Source organism: Callithrix jacchus, chromosome 8 (assembly GCF_049354715.1).
Source record: "Callithrix jacchus isolate 240 chromosome 8, calJac240_pri, whole genome shotgun sequence".
Classification (NCBI taxonomy): Eukaryota; Metazoa; Chordata; class Mammalia; order Primates; family Cebidae; genus Callithrix; species Callithrix jacchus.
Genome location: NC_133509.1, coordinates 14,279,272 through 14,297,580, shown reverse-complemented (window position 1 = coordinate 14,297,580; position 18,309 = coordinate 14,279,272). Strand labels below are relative to the sequence as shown.

Sequence of the window (18,309 nt, the reverse complement as noted above, 5' to 3'; positions counted from 1 at the left end):
CCAGAGGGATCATCTTAATTTGAGGTGGCAGGTGTCACTTCCCTCAAGGCATAGAAAACATGATTTAACCACTGGACAACTTTGCTTCACAAAGAATGTCGTGATTGGTTAAGTGCACGTTAGTACTACTGATATTAAAAGTGTACTTAATTGGGCCGGGTGCGGTGGCTCATGCCTGTAATCCCAGCACTTTGGGAGGCTGAGGTGGGTGGATCACCAGGTCAAGAGATTGAGACCATCCTGGCCAACATGGTGAAACCCCGTCTCTGCTAAATACAAAAAAAATTAGCCGGGCATGGTGGCACATGCCTGTAATCCCAGGTGCTTGGGAGGCTGAGACAGGAGAATCGTTTGAACCCAGGAGGCGGAGGTTGCGGTGAGCCGAGAATGTGCCATTGCACTCCAGCCTGGGGAACAAGAGCGAAACTTCGTCTCAAAAAAAAAAGTGTACTTAATTATCCTACTGCTGAAGGCGACACAAAAAATCCACAACACTATCAACATGCCTAGTTTAGAAAGCATTTGTCATTTTTGGCTGAGGTGGATGGGTGAGGGCATAAGGTAAGGGTTATGTGTGTGCATGTTTATATATAAAAGTGTGTGTGTGTGTGTGTGTGTGTGTGTGTGTAGGAGAAGAGATACTGTGATGTTTGGGGAATTCAACTTGAACTTCAATTTGCCTTCTAATTCGTGCTAAAAAGAATATCACTTATTGATTCTGAGCCATAGAAAGCTAGCTGCCTCTTTTCTTTCATTTGATTTCTTACCACATTTGTACTTTCTCTGAGGGAAGGATCATTATTAGGATAGACAGGGAACAGTAGAAAGCTTAATAAAAAGAGGAAGATGTTGGATTACTGAACTGAAGTGTTGTCTTGGCACATAGCTTCCTTCAAAGCTCTTGAATCTTTCTTTTCTGTAATTTACCATATGGGATGATAGGGAAAATAAGTTGACCAGGGATGTGAGAAAGTAAATGGGAGTTATTGGAGAATTGAAGGTTTTGTAAAAAGTTTCTCACGTAGGAATAGAGGTTTATGTTTGTACTTAACACTGAAAGAAAGGTTTATGCTTGCTACTAGAACTGGGTTGGCATTGAACTTCCATTGTAAAAGCATTACAAATTAACTATTTTATGCTGTGAAATGGAATTTATAGTAACAGACCTGGCAAGTAATCACCTAGTGTTTGTCTCTTAAAAAATGATGTATTACAGCTCCACCAGGTGGCTGCCAACAGTGTGGATGAGACAGGCTGACATCCACCAGGAGGAGAAAGCTGCTCTTCATTTTCTTTGTGCATATTGGAGTCTACAACATAATAATTTAGTGAAGGACAAAGGAGTGAGCCTACTGCACGTTTTTCTAGGAGGTCTGGCAAAACACACGCGCACGCGCGCACACACACGCACACACACACACACACCCCTCCCTCAAGATCACTTGACTCATCTTTGAAATAGAAATACCTAAATGCCATAGACAGCTTTCTGATGGGTTAATTGTGCTACAGATCCATATATAGTTGTGCCCTCATTCTGGCTATTATTTTTGGTGTTCCTAAAAGGACAGACGATACTAGGATACTTTAGGTCCATAGGTTAGTTTTGGCTTGTGACTATTAGAGACTCAAGTGGGATCCATTGTAACATCATGGTGTAGTAGAAAAGAATGTTGGTGACTTGAATCCAGTTTTAGCCTCTGCTCCTATTAGGCAAGTGGCTTCTTTTTTTCCTGGGCCTCAGTTTTCTCATCTGTAAAATGAGTGAATTATATTAGCTGATCTCCAGAAACCTTTAGCCATGTGCACAATTTGAATGATTTTGTTTTAATTTGAAAAAAAAAACTTGTTAAGCATTTGAAAATCAAATAGAAAACATGAGGGAAGAAAGCTGTATTCAGTGTAGACATTTATATTTTTTAAATTAAACTCTACATTATGATATTGATCATAATAATTAGAATGAGACCGTCTTCACTATTCTGTCCCTAGTTCTAATATGGCATAGATGTGATAATAAAGTCCATATGCAGCCTTGAAGAAAGTATCTGATTACACATAAAATGTTACCAAAAAAAACCAAAAAAAAAACTGATAAGTAAATTGAGCTATCAACTTGTTTTAGGCAGCACAGAGAATAAAAAACCAAAGCCCACTAGCTCCTGAAACACTGAAATGTGAAATTCATATTCCCAACTTACTGGTTCCATTCCTATCTAGGTTTGGAGAAAAGAGAAAGAAAAACTTCTTTCTCCGTGTTAAATAAGTATCTTAAACATTTGAAAATCAAAGTATAAAATTGAAATTGTAAACACTTCTAGTAACAAGCATTGGTATGTTCTTTTGTGTTCTTAACATTAATAAAATGAGCCACCGGGCGTGGTGGCTCAAGCCTGTAATCCCAGCACTTTGGGAGGCCGAGGCGGGTGGATAATGAGGTCAAGAAATGGAGACCATGCTGGTCAACATGGTGAAACCCTGTCTCTACTAAAAATAAAAAAAATTAGCTGGGCATCGTGGTGCGTGCCTGTAATCCCAGCTACTCAGGAGGCTGAGGCAGGAAAATTGCTTGAACCCAGGAGGCGGAGGTTGCGGTGAGCCAAGATCGTGCCATTACACTCCAGCCTGGGTAACAAGAGTGAAACTCCGTCTCAAAAAAAAAAAATGAGCCATCATTAATGGATCTAAATATTTTAAATTGCAGTTAGTAATTTTAAATTGCAGTTAGTGATGCCATTTTAATTGATTTTGTATTTCTCATGTTGAAGAGCAAAGAAAGTATAACCCCAGTTTTTTTCAATTCCAGTTTTTAACAACCAGCTTAGGAAATATCAAGAACTGACTGTAGCAATGATAGGAATATGAGTCCCCCTGCCTTTGTACTTTGCCCCTTAGCAGCAGCGGATTCATTACTGTATTTTATTCTTTGTGCTTCCCTCCTTTGAAAAATACTCATTTTACTATTTAAAAAAAATTACCCATGAGTGAAATTTACCATTAAAAAATTAGTTTATACATTTTTTTTGCTTTTCTTCTTGGTTTATTTTCTATGTGTATTTATCAGCATATTGTGGCATGTGTGTTAATTGTGCCAGTATTGAGCTCTTAGAAACACAGCCACATGTTGCTGTGCCGTCTTCTTGAAGTTTGGAGTGTTAGATTTGAATGCAATGTAGACTTTGATCTAGTTTTTTTTTCTTTTCTTTTCTTTTTTTTTGAGACAGAGTCTTGCTCTACCGCCAGGCTGTAGTGCAGTGGCACGATCCCAGCTCACTGCAACTTCTGGTTTCAAGCAATTCTCCTGCCTCAGCCTCCCGAGTAGCTGGGACTACAGGCATGGACTACCACGCCCGGCTAATTTTTTGTATTTTTAGTAGAGACAGAGTTTCACCGTGTTGGCTAGGATGGTCTCGATCTCTTGACCTTGTGATCCACCCGCCTCAGCCTCCCAAAGTGCTGGGGTTACAGGTGTGAGCCACCGTGCCCGGCCTTGATCTAGTTTTTGTTTTTCTGTGAAATATTTACATGAAAACAATGTCTTTGATTTTAATAACTTACCTGTTTCTTCTATTTGCCACCTGAAATTGACTTAATGTTCCGTAAGGGACTTAGCAGCTGGTCGCTATGGAATTGACTGACACTAAGTAAAAGATTATGACCTCCGGTAGAAATTAAGTAGAAAGACCTGCTGATATCTTAAAGAGATGGGATACACTCAGATTTTCAAATATTGACATAGAGCTTCTATTTAAGAGTAACAATTCTGGTTTTGGTGAAAAAAAATTTTAAGTTAGTTTCATGATATGCTTTATATCAAAGATAAAACTGTAAATTTATTTTTTTTTTGGTTTAAAAAAGGCCAGCCTTTCATTTTTCAGAAGATTAGTTCCTCTTAACCACGTGATGAAACTTTACTAATGAGGAATATGTGTGTATATACACACACACTTTATACATAATTCCTAGCAGTCTTTTGGACTAAATAATTTCCCCATGTCTTTATGTTGAGCAAAAATGATGGCAGCTTTTCAAACATATAATGTTAGCTCTGGGATTTAAAATTGAATTTCTAGTTTTCAGTGTCTTGCTAATTATGAGTTTGAGGCACATTTCATTACACGTTCATCTTAGGATGCACTGATGAGGAGTTTGTGACTGTTTTTCTTTGTAGTCTTCTGATAAGTCAATTAATGGCGTGTCATTTACTTCTGTAAGCTCATTTCCCACGTTTGTATAAAGTAGAGGTTGTGGGTATGGGTGTGAGATGGAAGTTTAGGTTAGAACAACTTCTAATTTCTCTTTCAGTTGTAAATATTATATAACATAATGGAAGCAAAATGCTTCCATGGCTACATAACCACATCTCTATTTAGTTGTTCATCATTGACTTGTCTCATACTATGAGGATTTCCTAGTGTAAATATGCTACACATAGATTTCTGAAAGATTTATTTGTAATCTAGAATATTTACAGTAATTTTCTTGGCTATTACACATTTAAAATTTACCGGAATTGTCTTGATCAAACAAGAATTTGGGTTGGCTTTCAAAGAATGTGAGCAGGGCTGAATATAAATAGAATTGGGGTCATTTATCAGCATCCATTCTTTTATTTCATTAGCTGCATTAATGTGTAAGCATTCAGTATAAGAAATATATTTAGCTCTTCTATTTTATTAATGATTTAGCCTTATCTTCCTTTTAGTTTGCAATAAGTACAAAATAGTTACAAACTCTGGAAGATGGTTGTAATCTACCTCCCATGAAGTAATTAAGCAATACAATAAATACTGTTGTCATTCTTTGTCTTTTACTTGCTTTTTTCTGGATATTTGGTTATATGACTGTTTTTTCCTCTACTTCTGTCCAATCTAGTTCACAATGATTTTTGTGTTCTTAAAGAGAAAAAGTCAATGACTTAAATTATATCACTATAACTTTTACAATCAGATGATCAGAGAAGATAGGGTTAAAGCTAATAAATGCAAGGTCCTTTGAAATCCTCACATAAAAGGAAACAGCAAAAGTACCAGCACTTTACAAAGCCAATATGCATTGATAATTTTGTCATTTATTTGTAGATATCCTTGGAACAGAAGATCTTACTGTGGAAGTGACTTCCAATGATGCTGTGAGGTTCTATCCCTGGACCATTGATAATAAATACTATTCAGCAGACATCAATCTATGTGTGGTACCAAACAAATTTCTTGTTACTGCAGAGATTGCAGAATCTGTCCAAGCGTTTGTGGTTTACTTTGATAGCACACAAGTAAGACTTCGTTTTCTATGAAGACTTGAATAATAAATGACTGCATTCTTTCTCCCCCCCCCAACATTTTATCTTATTATCTCTTTTCTGTTTTTGTTTGTTTATATTTTTTGTTCTGTCTAGAAATCGGGTCTTGATAGTGTCTCCTCATGGCTTCCACTGGCAGAAGCATGGTTACCTGAGGTGATGATCTTGGTCTGTGATAGAGTGTCAGAAGATGGTAAGGCATATGGATGGGATAGTAGTTGGTACATGCGTTTGCCATTCCTTGGTACACAGAGTACATCTATTTCCTTAACTTAGGACAGTACATTCCATGTGACTTTATTGCTTTATGAAAATATTTTCAGCTATTTTTCTTTGGAATCTTGTAATATTTACTTTTTTTCTATAGAGAATGGTTACTTCAGGGCTGAGAAATCATTTTATTATTTTAGATGCCTTTAGAATAACATTGACATTAATCTTAGTGACATTCTCCACTAAGATTTGTGGAAACTATTGCAAGAATAGTTACGTTTTATTTTCTTTTTACTTATGAAGATTCTTTTGCATATTATTTTAGGTATAAACCGACAGAAAGCTCAAGAATGGTGCATCAAACATGGCTTTGAATTGGTAGAACTTAGTCCAGAGGAGTTGCCTGAGGAGGATGGTAAGTGTTTATGTGTTAGTAGAAAACATGGCACTTAGATTCAGATATGAGAGATTATTGTAATTCAGAAAAGAAGAATCACAGCAAAATTTAAGAAACTTTTTCCCCCAGCTGTTTCAAAGATTTAAGCAAAATTCATCGATGTAGTCTTACACTTAGTATAATAATTCATTTATTTGGTTTTACCACCTATTTTAGGACTTTTGAAAATGTCTGTTTTTCTTATGGATAAAGGTATAGGGCTGCTCTCTAAAATCTTTGTCATTTCCCCAATTCTTTATCCTTTCTGCACTGCCAGAGAAGGAGGGTTAGACATTCTTGGTAAAGTTGATGTTTCTTATTTTGAATTCATAGTAACCTAAGGCTGAATTCCCAGGAATCCCAGGGGACATTTCAGATCTCTTTGAATGGTTTTGGGACATTGAAAGCCAAAAATAGACCCACATTTGACTCCCTACTTCCACCCCATGTAGCTCTGCAATTGCTGTCCAATGCTATTGCTGGACTTTCTATTTCTTCCCCTCTTCTTCTTCCGTTCCCCATTTCTTTTCTCATCTTTTCTCCTTTGAAGTACACCTGTTGTGGGATCTACCAGGATAAGAGGGTTTTGGGTTCACCAAAACATTATAATCTTATAATCTGGTACAAGAGATGAAACTTACATGCAGATAATTGAATTACCCAAGTGGAATGTCATAAATATTCTAGAAGAAATAGTGGTGGGGTATTTTAGAGACAGGAGAGCTTATTTGTGTTTAAAAGTGCAGAGATGGTGTTGGCATTGTGAACTGTCACGTGTCAGCTGCTCCATGGGGAAGAAATTAGAAAAAAATCCTCGGCTTTTAGTGAGAGGACCTGTGTAGAGGTGGCATTGTGAAGATACCAGTTGTTACAAAAGATATTTTGGGCAGGGGCAACCAACGTGAATTAAAGTACATAGATAAGACATAAGCAGTCGTTTCATGAAGCCTGCATTTTTTTAAGGAATTAGAAAATACCTTTTATATTCTGGTTTTATTTACAATTTTTCCAAAATATTACATTTGAGAATAAAACGTGCTAGAAGAGAACAAAACCGAAATAAAAAGGCTGATTTTTCTCCTTGCCTATTTTAAAGAATGTTGAAAATAAGCGAGTACATCTTCTTTTTCTTTGATTTTCTAGATCCCCTGAAACTTAGGCCCTGTGTGATTTCTGGCACTGGAATTTTCTTTCTCTTGTCCTTGGGAGTCAGTATATGACTGTTATCATTTTGGAATCTCTGTTCCTTCATACTATTGTGTTTTTCATAGCCCTTTGTCTGAATAATGTTCTTGTATTTATTCAGCTTAATCTTTTTTATTTTTGAGATGGAGCCTTGCTCTGTCGCCCAGGCTGGAGTGCAGTGGTGTGATCTCAGCTCACTGCAACCTCTGCCTCCCAGGTTCAAGCAATTCTCCTGCCTCAGCCTCCCGAGTAGCTGGGACTATAGGCACATGTCACCACACCCGGCTAATTTTTTGCATTTCTAGTAGAGATGAGTTTCACTGTGTTAGCCAGGATGCTCTCAATCTCCTAACCTTGTGATCTGCCAGCTTTGGCCTCTCAAAGTGTTGGGATTACAGGCGTGAGCCACCGCATCTGGCCCAATTCAACTTAATCTTAAAATGGGTTTTTTTGATATGTCATCTTCAGGTAAGGTAATGAAAACCTTCCTAGACTTTTAAAATACAAACTATTCCTAAGCCATATTGCCTCATCTTTTGCTTGCATGTATTATTCAAACATGAATATACGACTTTATGGTAGTTTGTATTAATTTTCATCTTATTGGTACTAGCTCTACATTTCAGACCACATTTTTGATTCCTGGTTATATCATCTAAAATATTAGTTATTCTTTTGAGAATTAAGTCATTCACAGTTAAGATAAACATGATTTTTAGGTGTTCATTCAAACATTGGTGGTGATAAACTTACCTTGGTAGAGTATTTTCAATTTAATTACTATATTTCTGTTAGGTTGGTAGGTTGATATTCTTTAAATGGTTCATCAATCCATTACAGTTGCTGAGTGCTTGCTGTTTTTTAGGCCGTGTGCTAGGCAATGGGCATATGAGCTCGGTTAGACAAGGTTCCTGCCATCACAGTGCAGGGGGGAGGTTATACCAGTAAATCATCACTTCCAGTGCATCTTTCCTGTAGGAGAGATGTGCATAGAGTGGTGGTATTTCCACTTTCTTTGAGAATGGGATAAGTGATTTGCCCTTGATCAAATAAGTGGCCGAGCCTGGGTTCAGATTCAGACATTCCCACATCTAAATGTGCTCTTCTTGTTAAGCCACCCAGGGCAAGGCTGGCCCCTAGAGGCAGGTTCTGTGTGGATCATGTTCCATAAACTCTTAGGAGACTTCTTTTTTAACCATATGAAAATTGTTTCTGTCATTTTGCAGATGTAGCCTAATAATCCTCAACATCTGCAAGGTCTCCATTTCATTTTTATGCAATCATTCCTATGTTGTGGCTAAGAATACCACCTTTTTGGTACACTGTGGGATTACAACCCTGTTACTTTGAGTAGTGTCAGTCAAATTCCAGAAGCAGGATAATACTAATAATAAACTAAACTGAGTTGTTGTAATGACCCTTTGCCTGTCTCATATACTTGTAGTCATTTTACTTCGCACTCAATCTACCTTTCTTGATCACAAATAACACGTATTATTCTGTGGCTTCAGGCAGAGGATAATGCATTTACATGATTTTATGGCTTGCTATTAATACGAAAACTTCCTGCCTTCAGGTGACTCATTCTGTATAGATTGGTATCTCTAGTACTATGCTAGGAATCTGTGTAACAAGTGGAATCTTACATTTTCAGAATGTAAATAGATTCCATTGGTGGGGATAACTTCATTATATAACTGCCTTATATTTTATGTTTATCTGTTTTAGTTTCTAGAATATGCTTTTCCACAGGAAAGTTTTTAGCTTATTAATCTTCTCATAAAAAAAAAAAACCACAACAGCCTCAGATAACATCATTGTAGCACCTTTATTCCTTCCGCTTTTTGCCAGCACTGACACTGGCCTTTGCAATCCGCCTGACTTTCTTCATGCTGTTCTTGCATTCCTTTCATTGCTTTCTTCAGGTCTTTTTCTTCTCACACAGGCCATGTCTTGTAAGTCTATGTTTGTGTTCATTTTCGTTTGCACAATCCGAGGAATCATAAATTATGCCAAAGCCAGTTGTCTTGCCACCACCAAAATGAGTTCTGAATTCAAATACAAAGATGACATCTGGTGTGGTCTTGTACATCGTGGCTACTTTTTCCTGAATTTCTGTCTTAGGTAGGTGTTGCCTTCCCGGGATGAAGGACATCAGTGACCATTTGTTTTCTCTGATGTAGTTGATTGGTCATGAACTTTCCAGTTTGAACAGTTACCATGTCATTCAGGATGGTGGTCAATCCTCAGACAGCCAAAGAGGAAAAGAGTTTTCCTAGAATATTCTTACCACGAGCTCCAAGCTCTGTATTTGTTTTATTTTTTTCCTTGTATGATGCTATTTTTCAAATAGCAATGGGGGATATATACAGACATTTTTATGAATGTATATGTATATATGTGTCAGTGTGATATATAAATATATATATATTTCCCCTCCCTGATTAGATGACTTCCCAGAATCTACAGGAGTAAAGCGAATTGTCCAAGCCCTGAATGCCAATGTGTGGTCTAATGTAGTGATGAAGAATGGTAAGTAACTTGGGACTAAAATCATTTTTTCCCCCCTTGTTCCTTTTAAGTTTTAAATTATTCAGATATATGTGGAACCATTAGTATTATGTGAAATCTGTAGATGTGTTCCAATTTCAATTCCCTGATTGATGGAAAAGCCGAAAGTAGCATTTCTAGGAATTTTTCAAGTACGTTTAATAGTTAATTCAGTAAGAATTTAGAGGTTGCCTATAATAGGCCCAGCATTGTCTTTGTCTTTGAGAAGTATCTTCAAAATTATAAGACATACACCCTATTATTAAGGAGCTCCTAGTCCAGCTGTGAAATCCAAGCATGTACTTTTCAAATGCCAGGTATGCAAGGCAGTCTGTGATGAGTACAGATGACTGATGCAGGCAGTAAAGTGCACAGAATCAGAAATACGGCTGTGGTGTTATGCTCAAGTATGGAGAGAGAGCTTCAAGGAGAAAATGTGTCCTGACAGTAGTTTTCACAGCAAGGTCAAGATTTGGACTGTTGAAAGCGGGGGTGGGGGGGTGGCAAGTGGAGAAGGAAGCACAGCATAAAGAATAATAGTTGTGTGTTCTGATTAGTCTAGGCAACATGGTGAGAACCCATCTCTACAGAAATTTTACAAACTAGCGGGCTGTGGTGGTATGCGCCTGTGGTCCCTGCTACTTGGGAAGGTGAGGTGGGAGAATTGCTTGAGCCTGAGGTCAAGGCTGCAGTGAGCTCTGATCACGCCATGGCACACCAGCCTGGGCAACAGAGGAAGACAGGGTCTTTCTCTGTTGTATGTTCCAGGGTCACTAAGAGAGTATCACCTAACATTTGGAGCTTGCTTAGAGAGAGGCCTGAATGCCAGTAAGGAGAATTTTGTCTTTTTCCTGTAAGAATTGGTGAGTCACTCGAGATTTTTAAATAAGGGTTTGATGCAAAGAAGTTGGCATCTTTGTTAACGTCATGGTGGTGTGCAGGGAGGTTTGGCAGTTGAAGAAAGTCAAGATAAAGTCTGAAGTAAGGGAGACCAGTGCTTTTGCAGCAGTTCAGAGAGAGAGGTGCTGGGTCTGGGGATAGTGTAGAGGCAGTGGCTGTGAGGCAGAAGGCTGGATCTGAAGTGCAATCTGAAAAGGGTAGGCTAGGGCACACTGGCCTCTTATGGTCTGCATTAGTCCCCTAGGGCGATGGTAACAAAGTACCACAAACGATATGACATAGAACAACATGAATGCATTGTCTCTCATAGTTCTAAAAGCCAGAAATCCAAAATCAGGGTGTTGGCAGGGCTATGCTCCCTCCGAAGGTGCTGAGGAAGGGTCTCCTTCAGTCCTCTCTTCTAGCTTCTGGTGGTTCCTTAGCTTGTGGCAGCATAACTCTAGCCTTCGCATGGTATTTTCCCTGTGTGCCATTTCCCCTTTTTATAAGCACAACAGTGACATCAAGTAGGGGTCTACCTACTGCATTATGACCTCATCTTACTATTTCTGCAGTCAACCTGTCTCCAAATAGGGTCACATTCTGAGATATTGGAGATTAGGACTTCAACATATGAATTTGGTGGGGGATACAATTCAGTCCGTAATGTAGTCTTTTAAGACTTGCTACCTGTATAGCAAGGTTTTTTCTGTCTTAACAGCTCTTGGATACCTCAACAAGTATGCTGAGGGAGACTACACAAGGGAATGAGAAAAATCATATTTTACAGTGAGCTTACCCCATCTTCCCCAATAAAGGTCAAGTAGAAGACCAGTTTTATAGAAATAGAATATTTCACTTCAATTTTTGGTAGACCCTTCAGTGTTAAGTGAGATTGACACCCTTTAGCTTTCCTGAGGTCTGATCTAACCTTTGTCATCATTAGAGAAGCTCCTTCTGGCATAATAAGGTACTCCTTCCTCCCATTTCTTCCCCCTCCCCATCTTCCTTCCTCCTTTTTCTAGGAGGGATCTTATGTCTCTGTTTCATTGAATTGCAAGGATACTAGATTCTATTTTATTACTAAAGCAATCTAGATAGACCTAGAAAGATTAAGGAGTTTTTTTTTTTTTTTTTTCCTTCTCCATCTTTTAAGTTCAAGGAGTATATGTGCAAGTTTGTTACATGGGCAAATTGTGTGTTGCTGGGGTTTGGTGTGCAAATGATTTTGTCACCCAGGTCACAGGTAGTGAGCATAGTACCTGACATGTAGTTTTTCAGCCCTCACCTTCCTACTCTCTACCCTCAGGTAAGCCCCAGTGTCTGTTGGTCCTCTTTTTTATCTCCATTTACACATGGCAACATGAGGTATTTATTTTGTTGTTGTTGTTGCTGCTTTTAATTTACTTAGGATTATGGCCTCCAGCTCTGTCCATGTTGCTGCAAAGGCCATGACTTTCTTCGTTTTTATGGCTGTGTAGTATTCCATGGTGTACGTGTACCACATTTTTTAAATCCAGTCCCCTGTTGTTGGGCATCTAGGTTGATTCTATGTCTTTGCTGTTGTGAATCATGCTGTGATGAACCTACACATTCATGTGCCTTTTTAGTAGAATGATTTACATTCATTTGGGTGTATACTCAGTAATGGGATTGCTGGGTTGAATGATAATTCTGTTTGAAGTTCTTTGAGAAATCTCCAAACTGCTTTCCACAGTGGCTGAACTAATTTACAGTCCCACCAGCAGTGTATAAGTACTTCTCTTTCCTCTGCAACCTCACCAACATCTGTTATTTTCTGACTTTTTAATAATAGCCAGAATAAGGAGATTTTCATGTATGTGGTTCTCTCTCTGTTACCAGAACAAATTCAAATTAAGACTTGGTCCTTCTCATTCATCTATTCAGCAAATCTTTGTTGAGCATTTACCATAGGAAGGCATGACTGTCTATGCTACAAAAATAAGTTTAAGATTTAGAACATAACTGGATCAATTTAGAATAAAATTATATTCGGTTGCACTTGTTATATTTATGAGAACTATTTTCACAAAATCTTCTTTGTCTTCCTTCACCTTCTGAAAAATCTGTGTCCCAAGTTCATATATTAAAGAACTGTTGTCTTGTAATGTACACGTGTGGCTATAAATTGAGAAGCTGGACTAAACATGCTTTATTACTTTGGAAGTATGGTCAAAGGTATTTTCTGAAAATATGCCATTTTACTTGTTTTAAACACTAAAAAATGTTCTAAAAAGAACTGCAAAACAAAGAGGTACATTGTGGATTTTTCACAGTTCTTTGCCCTGAAGTTTCATCACTTTCTTTTTTTTTTCTTGACAATACTAGTACATTAGTTTCCTGTTAACCAAAGACCAAAATATTGCCATTAATTAGCTTCATTCCCTGTTTAAGAGGATCCTGTCGTATGTGGTATGAAGGAAACTTAACTGTCTTCTCTCTAGAGAATCCCTGAATATGAAGATACAATGAATGACATTTTGATGTAATCCAGGTCTTAGGAAGTGTGAAGGACATCCTTCTAGAGCCCTGCATCTTACTTTAGACACAAAGTTCTCTGTGGATATATGGTCGGTCATATTACTCTTCAAGGGCAGCTTACCTCCATGCTGTTTGTAGAGCCTGCTTTGCTGGGGATCTGTCTGTATGCCCAGTGAACTGTGCCTCCCTCAACCTGCTTTTCTTGAATGTCCGTGTGTTGTCTGCCAGCAGGTGCTCAGACTGGTTTATTTGTTTTAGGGGCTCTCTGTTTTTCCTACTCTTTTTTTCTCATTCATTTTCCTCCCATTTCTCTTTTTTGAACTGTGGTTAAGACTGGGCGCGGTGGCTCACGCCTGTAATCTCAGAACTTTGGGAAGCTGATGCAGGCGGATATCAAGGTCAGGAGTTTGAGACCAGCCTGACCAACATGGTGAAACCCCATCTCTATGAAAAATACAAAAATTAGACGGGTGTGGTGGTGCATGCCTGTGATCCCAGCTACTCAGGAGGCTAGGCAGGAGAATCGCTTGATCCCGGGAGGCGGAGGTTGCAGTGAGCCGAGATAGTGCTACTGCACTCCAGCCTGGGCAACAGACTGAGACTCCATCTCAAAAAAAAAAAAAAATTGTGGTTAAATGTACATAAGATTTACCATTTGAAATGTGCATTTCAGTGACAGTAAGTGCATTCACATTGTTATACAACTATTGCCACTAGCAATTTTAAACCAAAAAGTTTTTTAAATAAAAAAGTTGATTGACAAAGTAAAAACGCATAATAGAGGTATTGGTTACCTTTTTCAAGTGATTAATAATGACTAATTTTTGTCATTTTTGTTAGAAAAATTACTATAATCATAATTGATTCTTTGGGATTATTACACTGGAAAATTATATAATGCTAATGATTATTTGGGATTATATTGTTTATTTAATATTTATTGAGCAGTAATGGGACGTTTTAGGTTATGCCATGCCACTAGTTTTGTACAGTTGCAGAAAAAATATTTGTTTGAAACTCTTTTAAAAATATTATTTAAATATGCTGAATTTCAAAAAACAATTCCAGTTAGTCTAAGGATTATGAACATCTAGCTGTTGCAACAAATAATCCTGAAAACACACAAATCTAACTCAGGTTTTATTTCTTTGCAGTTTCTTGCAAATTTGACATTTAAAGGTCAAATATTTAATCTGAAAATATAGTTAATTAAAAGCATAAGAGATGAAGTGCATTCCTTCCTGCCCTCCATTCAGATAAAGTGGATGTGCTTTCTATATGGAAATTCATGATTTAATGAGTGATTATAAGTCTGAACAATTTACTTGGTTATGGGATCTCTTCATAACTTTTTCCTTTAGTCTCTTCTTAAAAGTTAGTAATAGACAGCAACCAAAGAAAAAATACATAAATTGGACTTCATCAAAATTTAAAATGTTCATACTTCAAAGGACATTGTCAGGAAAGTGAAAGATAACTTTCAGAATGAGAGAAAATATTTGTAAAACATATATCTTACAAGGATCAGCAGAATGTATCTAGAATGTATAAAGAACTCTTACAACTCAATAATAAAAAGACAACTAATCCAGTATAAAAATGGCAAAGAATTAGGATAGGCAAGAAGATATACAAATGGTCAGTAAGAACGTGAAAAGATGCTTAACGTCAGCTGGGGATGGTGACTCATGCCTGAAATCCCAGCACTTAAGGTCAAGGCAGGAGGATTGCTTGAGGTCAGATGTTCAAGACCAGCCTGGGCAACATTGTGAGAACTTTGTCTCTACAAAAAATGTTTTAAATCAGCCAGGCATGGTGGCGTGCACCTGTAGGTCCCAGCTACCGCAGAGGCTGATGCAGGAAGGATCGCTTAAACCTAGAGTCAATGCTGTGGTGAGCTAAGATTGTGCCTCTGTACTCCAGCCTGGGCAACAGAGCGAGAGACCCCAGTTCAGTATTGGACAAAAAAAAAAGGCTTAACATTATTAGTCATCAGGAAAATGCAAATCACAACAGTGAAATACCACTTTGCACTTAATAGGATGGCTAGGGTTAGAAAGATAATAACAAATGTTGGTGAGGATGTGGGAGAAATTAGAACCCTTAGACACTGATGGTGAAAATATAAAATGGTGCTTGTAATAGTTGCTCAAAAAGTTACATAGGATTACCATATGACCCAACAGTTCCACTCGTGGTTATATACCCAAGAGAACTGGAAACGTAGGCACACAAAATAGTGTGAATAAGTGTTCATAGCACCATTATTCATAATTGCCAAAAAGTGAGAAAAACTGCTGAAAACAAAATGTGGCATATCCATACAACAGACTGTTACTCAATTATGAAAATGAAGCACGAATAGATGCTACAATGTGAGTGAACTTCAAAAACATTATGCTAAGTGAAAAAAAGCCTGACACAAAAGGCTACATATTATAGGATTTCATTTATATGAAACATTCAGAGTAGTTAAATTCATAAAGATAGAAAGTAGATTCGTGGTTCCCAGGGGCTGGGAGGAGAGGTTGCTCATGGGTATGGAATTTCTTTCTGGTGTGATGAAAATGTTCCAGAATTAAATGGTGATGATGGTTGCATAACTTTATGAATATACTAAAAACCATTGAATCATATATTTTTAAAAGGCTGGATTTTATGATATGTAAATTAAATCTCAATAAAAAGAAGGAAATGATGCTACCAATGATGATAATGTAATAGTAGAAAGGGTGGTGATGTTAGAGAAAGAAGTGGCCGTGGTACTAATTAATAGCAGCTGATGGTAGACATGCACACTCTTATTTGATCCTCACAATAGCCATATGTGGTAGGCTTAGAGAAGCCAAGAAATTTCCCCAAGGTTATAGAGCTCATCAGTTCTCAAACTTGTTTGCACTTTGGAATCACCTGGGAACTTTAATCACCTGGAAAGCTTTTAAAACGTATGCTGTCTGAGCCTCACCCAAGGGAGGGGCAATTGCAGTGTTTTTTTTAACTGTCTCCGGGACTCAAATATGCAGCCATGGTTGAGAACCGCTGACATAAATGATAGTCTTCTAGTTCTAACTTGTAAGAGTCTGTACTTAATCCATGGGAATAAATTCAGCATTTTGAAAGCCACATGAGCTCCTTGCCTGACCAGCTTTCTCTAATTCCTGAATTATGTAGTATTGAAAAGTGACTTTTGGCCAGGCGCGGTGGCTCATGTGTATAATCCCAGCACTTTGGGAGGCCAAGGCAGGCAGATCAGTTGAGGCCAGGAGTTCGAGACCAGCCTAGCCAACGTGGTGAAACATCTCTACAAAAAATAGAAAAGTTAGCCAGGCATGGTGATACATGCCTGTAATCGTAGCTACTTGGGAGGCTGAGGCACGAGAGTCACTTCAACTTGGGAGGCAGAAGTTGCAGTGAGCCGAGATCTCACCAGAGTGAGACTGCTCAAAAATAAAAAGTGACTTTTCAAGTCAGAGAAAGAAGACAGGACTGTGTTTCATTTGGAGTCACCTATAGGGAAAGGTGGAAATAGAGGACATTCCTTTCGTTCTTCCTCTGTACTTGTTTCTAGTATGGTTAAGTATCATTCAACGGGCACCAGTGCTGTGACAGCCCTTTTTGAGCTCTGAAGAAATAACAACTTTTGAAAGAAGCTAATTGTCTGAGAGCATAATTTAGGCACTGAGGATATCTGGGCCATTTCAGTTTTCTTCTGCTGGCCTCAGACCTCTCTAATCTATAATTTAGGCTCCAGTTTCAAGTGTTCATTCATTCATACAAAAAATATTTATTGAGTACTTGCTCTGTGCCAAGCATTGGTCTGTGTGTTTGGGATATTCAGTGAACAAATTAAAAATATCTGTCCTTAGAAGCGTTCATTCTGGTAGGAGGCTATAGTCAATAGACAATACAAGCAATTAGTATATTAGAAAATGATAAGGGATATGGGAAAATAATACACCAGAGTTAGGGACATTAAGATTGCTGTGTAGATTGCAATATTAAATAAGGTTGTTCAAGGTAGGTCTTCTTGAGATTTGAGCAAGGAGATGAGGTGTTTCACCATATGGATATCTGGGAGAAGAACATACCAGGGACGAGGAACAGCTATAGCAAAAGCCCTAAGGTAAGAGCATGCCTGGTGTGTTTGAAAGAAAGCAAGACGCCCACTGGCTAAGCAGGAGAGGTCAGAGAGGTAATGAATGGCTAGATTATCAGGGACTTTGAAGGCCACCATAATAACTTTGACATTTACTCAGAGTAAACTAGGAGACTGTTGCCATGTGTTGAATTGGAGAGTGACATGATCTGACAAGGTCTAAAAAGATCACTCTGTCTGCTCTGTGGGTGAGGAGGAACCAAGATCTCTTAGGGGCCTATTGCAATGTTCCAAATGAGAGAGAGGGATGACTCAGATTGGGTCTCTGGCAATGAAAGGTACAAGAAAAGGTCAAATTCTGGATATATTGTGAGGTAGAGCCAGCATGGTTTCCTGATGGTTTAGATATGAAGTATGAGAGAAGGAGAGCAGTCAAGGAAGATGACAGGATTTGGGCCTGAACACTTTTAAAGATTAGTTGCCATCCACTGAAATGAGACCACTGCAAGATGAAGCAAACAGGGTTACTGGTCAGTAGTTCAGTTTTGGACACTTTGAGTTTGACCTGCTACTAGACCTCCAAGTGGAGATATCCAGTAGCCAGCTGGAGAGAGATGTGTGGAGTTTGGGGAGAAAGGTATTTAAAACCTTGAGCAAAAACAAACAAACAAAAAAAAAACCTTGAGCCTTGATGAGATCACCAAGGGAGTGAATGAAGTACATAAAAGAAGACCAAGTACGTAGCCCAGGGACATTGCAACATCAAGAGATAGGGAGAAGAGGAACCAGTAAAGGAGACTGGGGAAGGATGGTCAGTGAGGTAGGAAAACCAAGAGAGTGGAGTTCTTACTCTGGAAACAAAAGTGAAGAGTGTTTCAAGGTAGAGACCAAATGCTGCTCATAGGTCAAGTAGGATGAGAACAGAGAGCTGACACTTGGATATTTAGCATTAGTGACCTCAAAGAGCAGTTTTGGTGAGATAGGTTAAAGGAGAAAAATTGGAGATAGTGACTCCAAGAGACTCTTGAAAATTTTTGCAGGAAAGGGGAGCAAAGAAATAGGTGACAGCAGGAGAGAAAAATGTGGTTGAGGTTTTTAATTTTTGAGATGAGAACAAGAGCAGCGTGTTTGTATGCTGATGGAAAAGAT

General features: G+C 38.3%; 1 protein-coding gene across 5 annotated transcripts in view; it reads left to right on the top strand.

The window, feature by feature from the left end:
• The window catches only part of AAGAB (alpha and gamma adaptin binding protein), a 57,263-nt gene that overhangs the window by 12,940 nt on the left and 26,014 nt on the right, over positions 1-18,309 (top strand). For all 5 annotated transcript variants that reach the window (XM_035258995.3, XM_035258994.3, XM_035258993.3 and 2 more), the window contains exons 2-5: positions 5,082-5,272; positions 5,396-5,492; positions 5,838-5,927; positions 9,582-9,665. In XM_035258995.3, the coding sequence (XP_035114886.1) occupies positions 5,082-5,272; positions 5,396-5,492; positions 5,838-5,927; positions 9,582-9,665 (462 nt within the window). The remainder of the gene's footprint in view (positions 1-5,081; positions 5,273-5,395; positions 5,493-5,837; positions 5,928-9,581; positions 9,666-18,309) is intronic.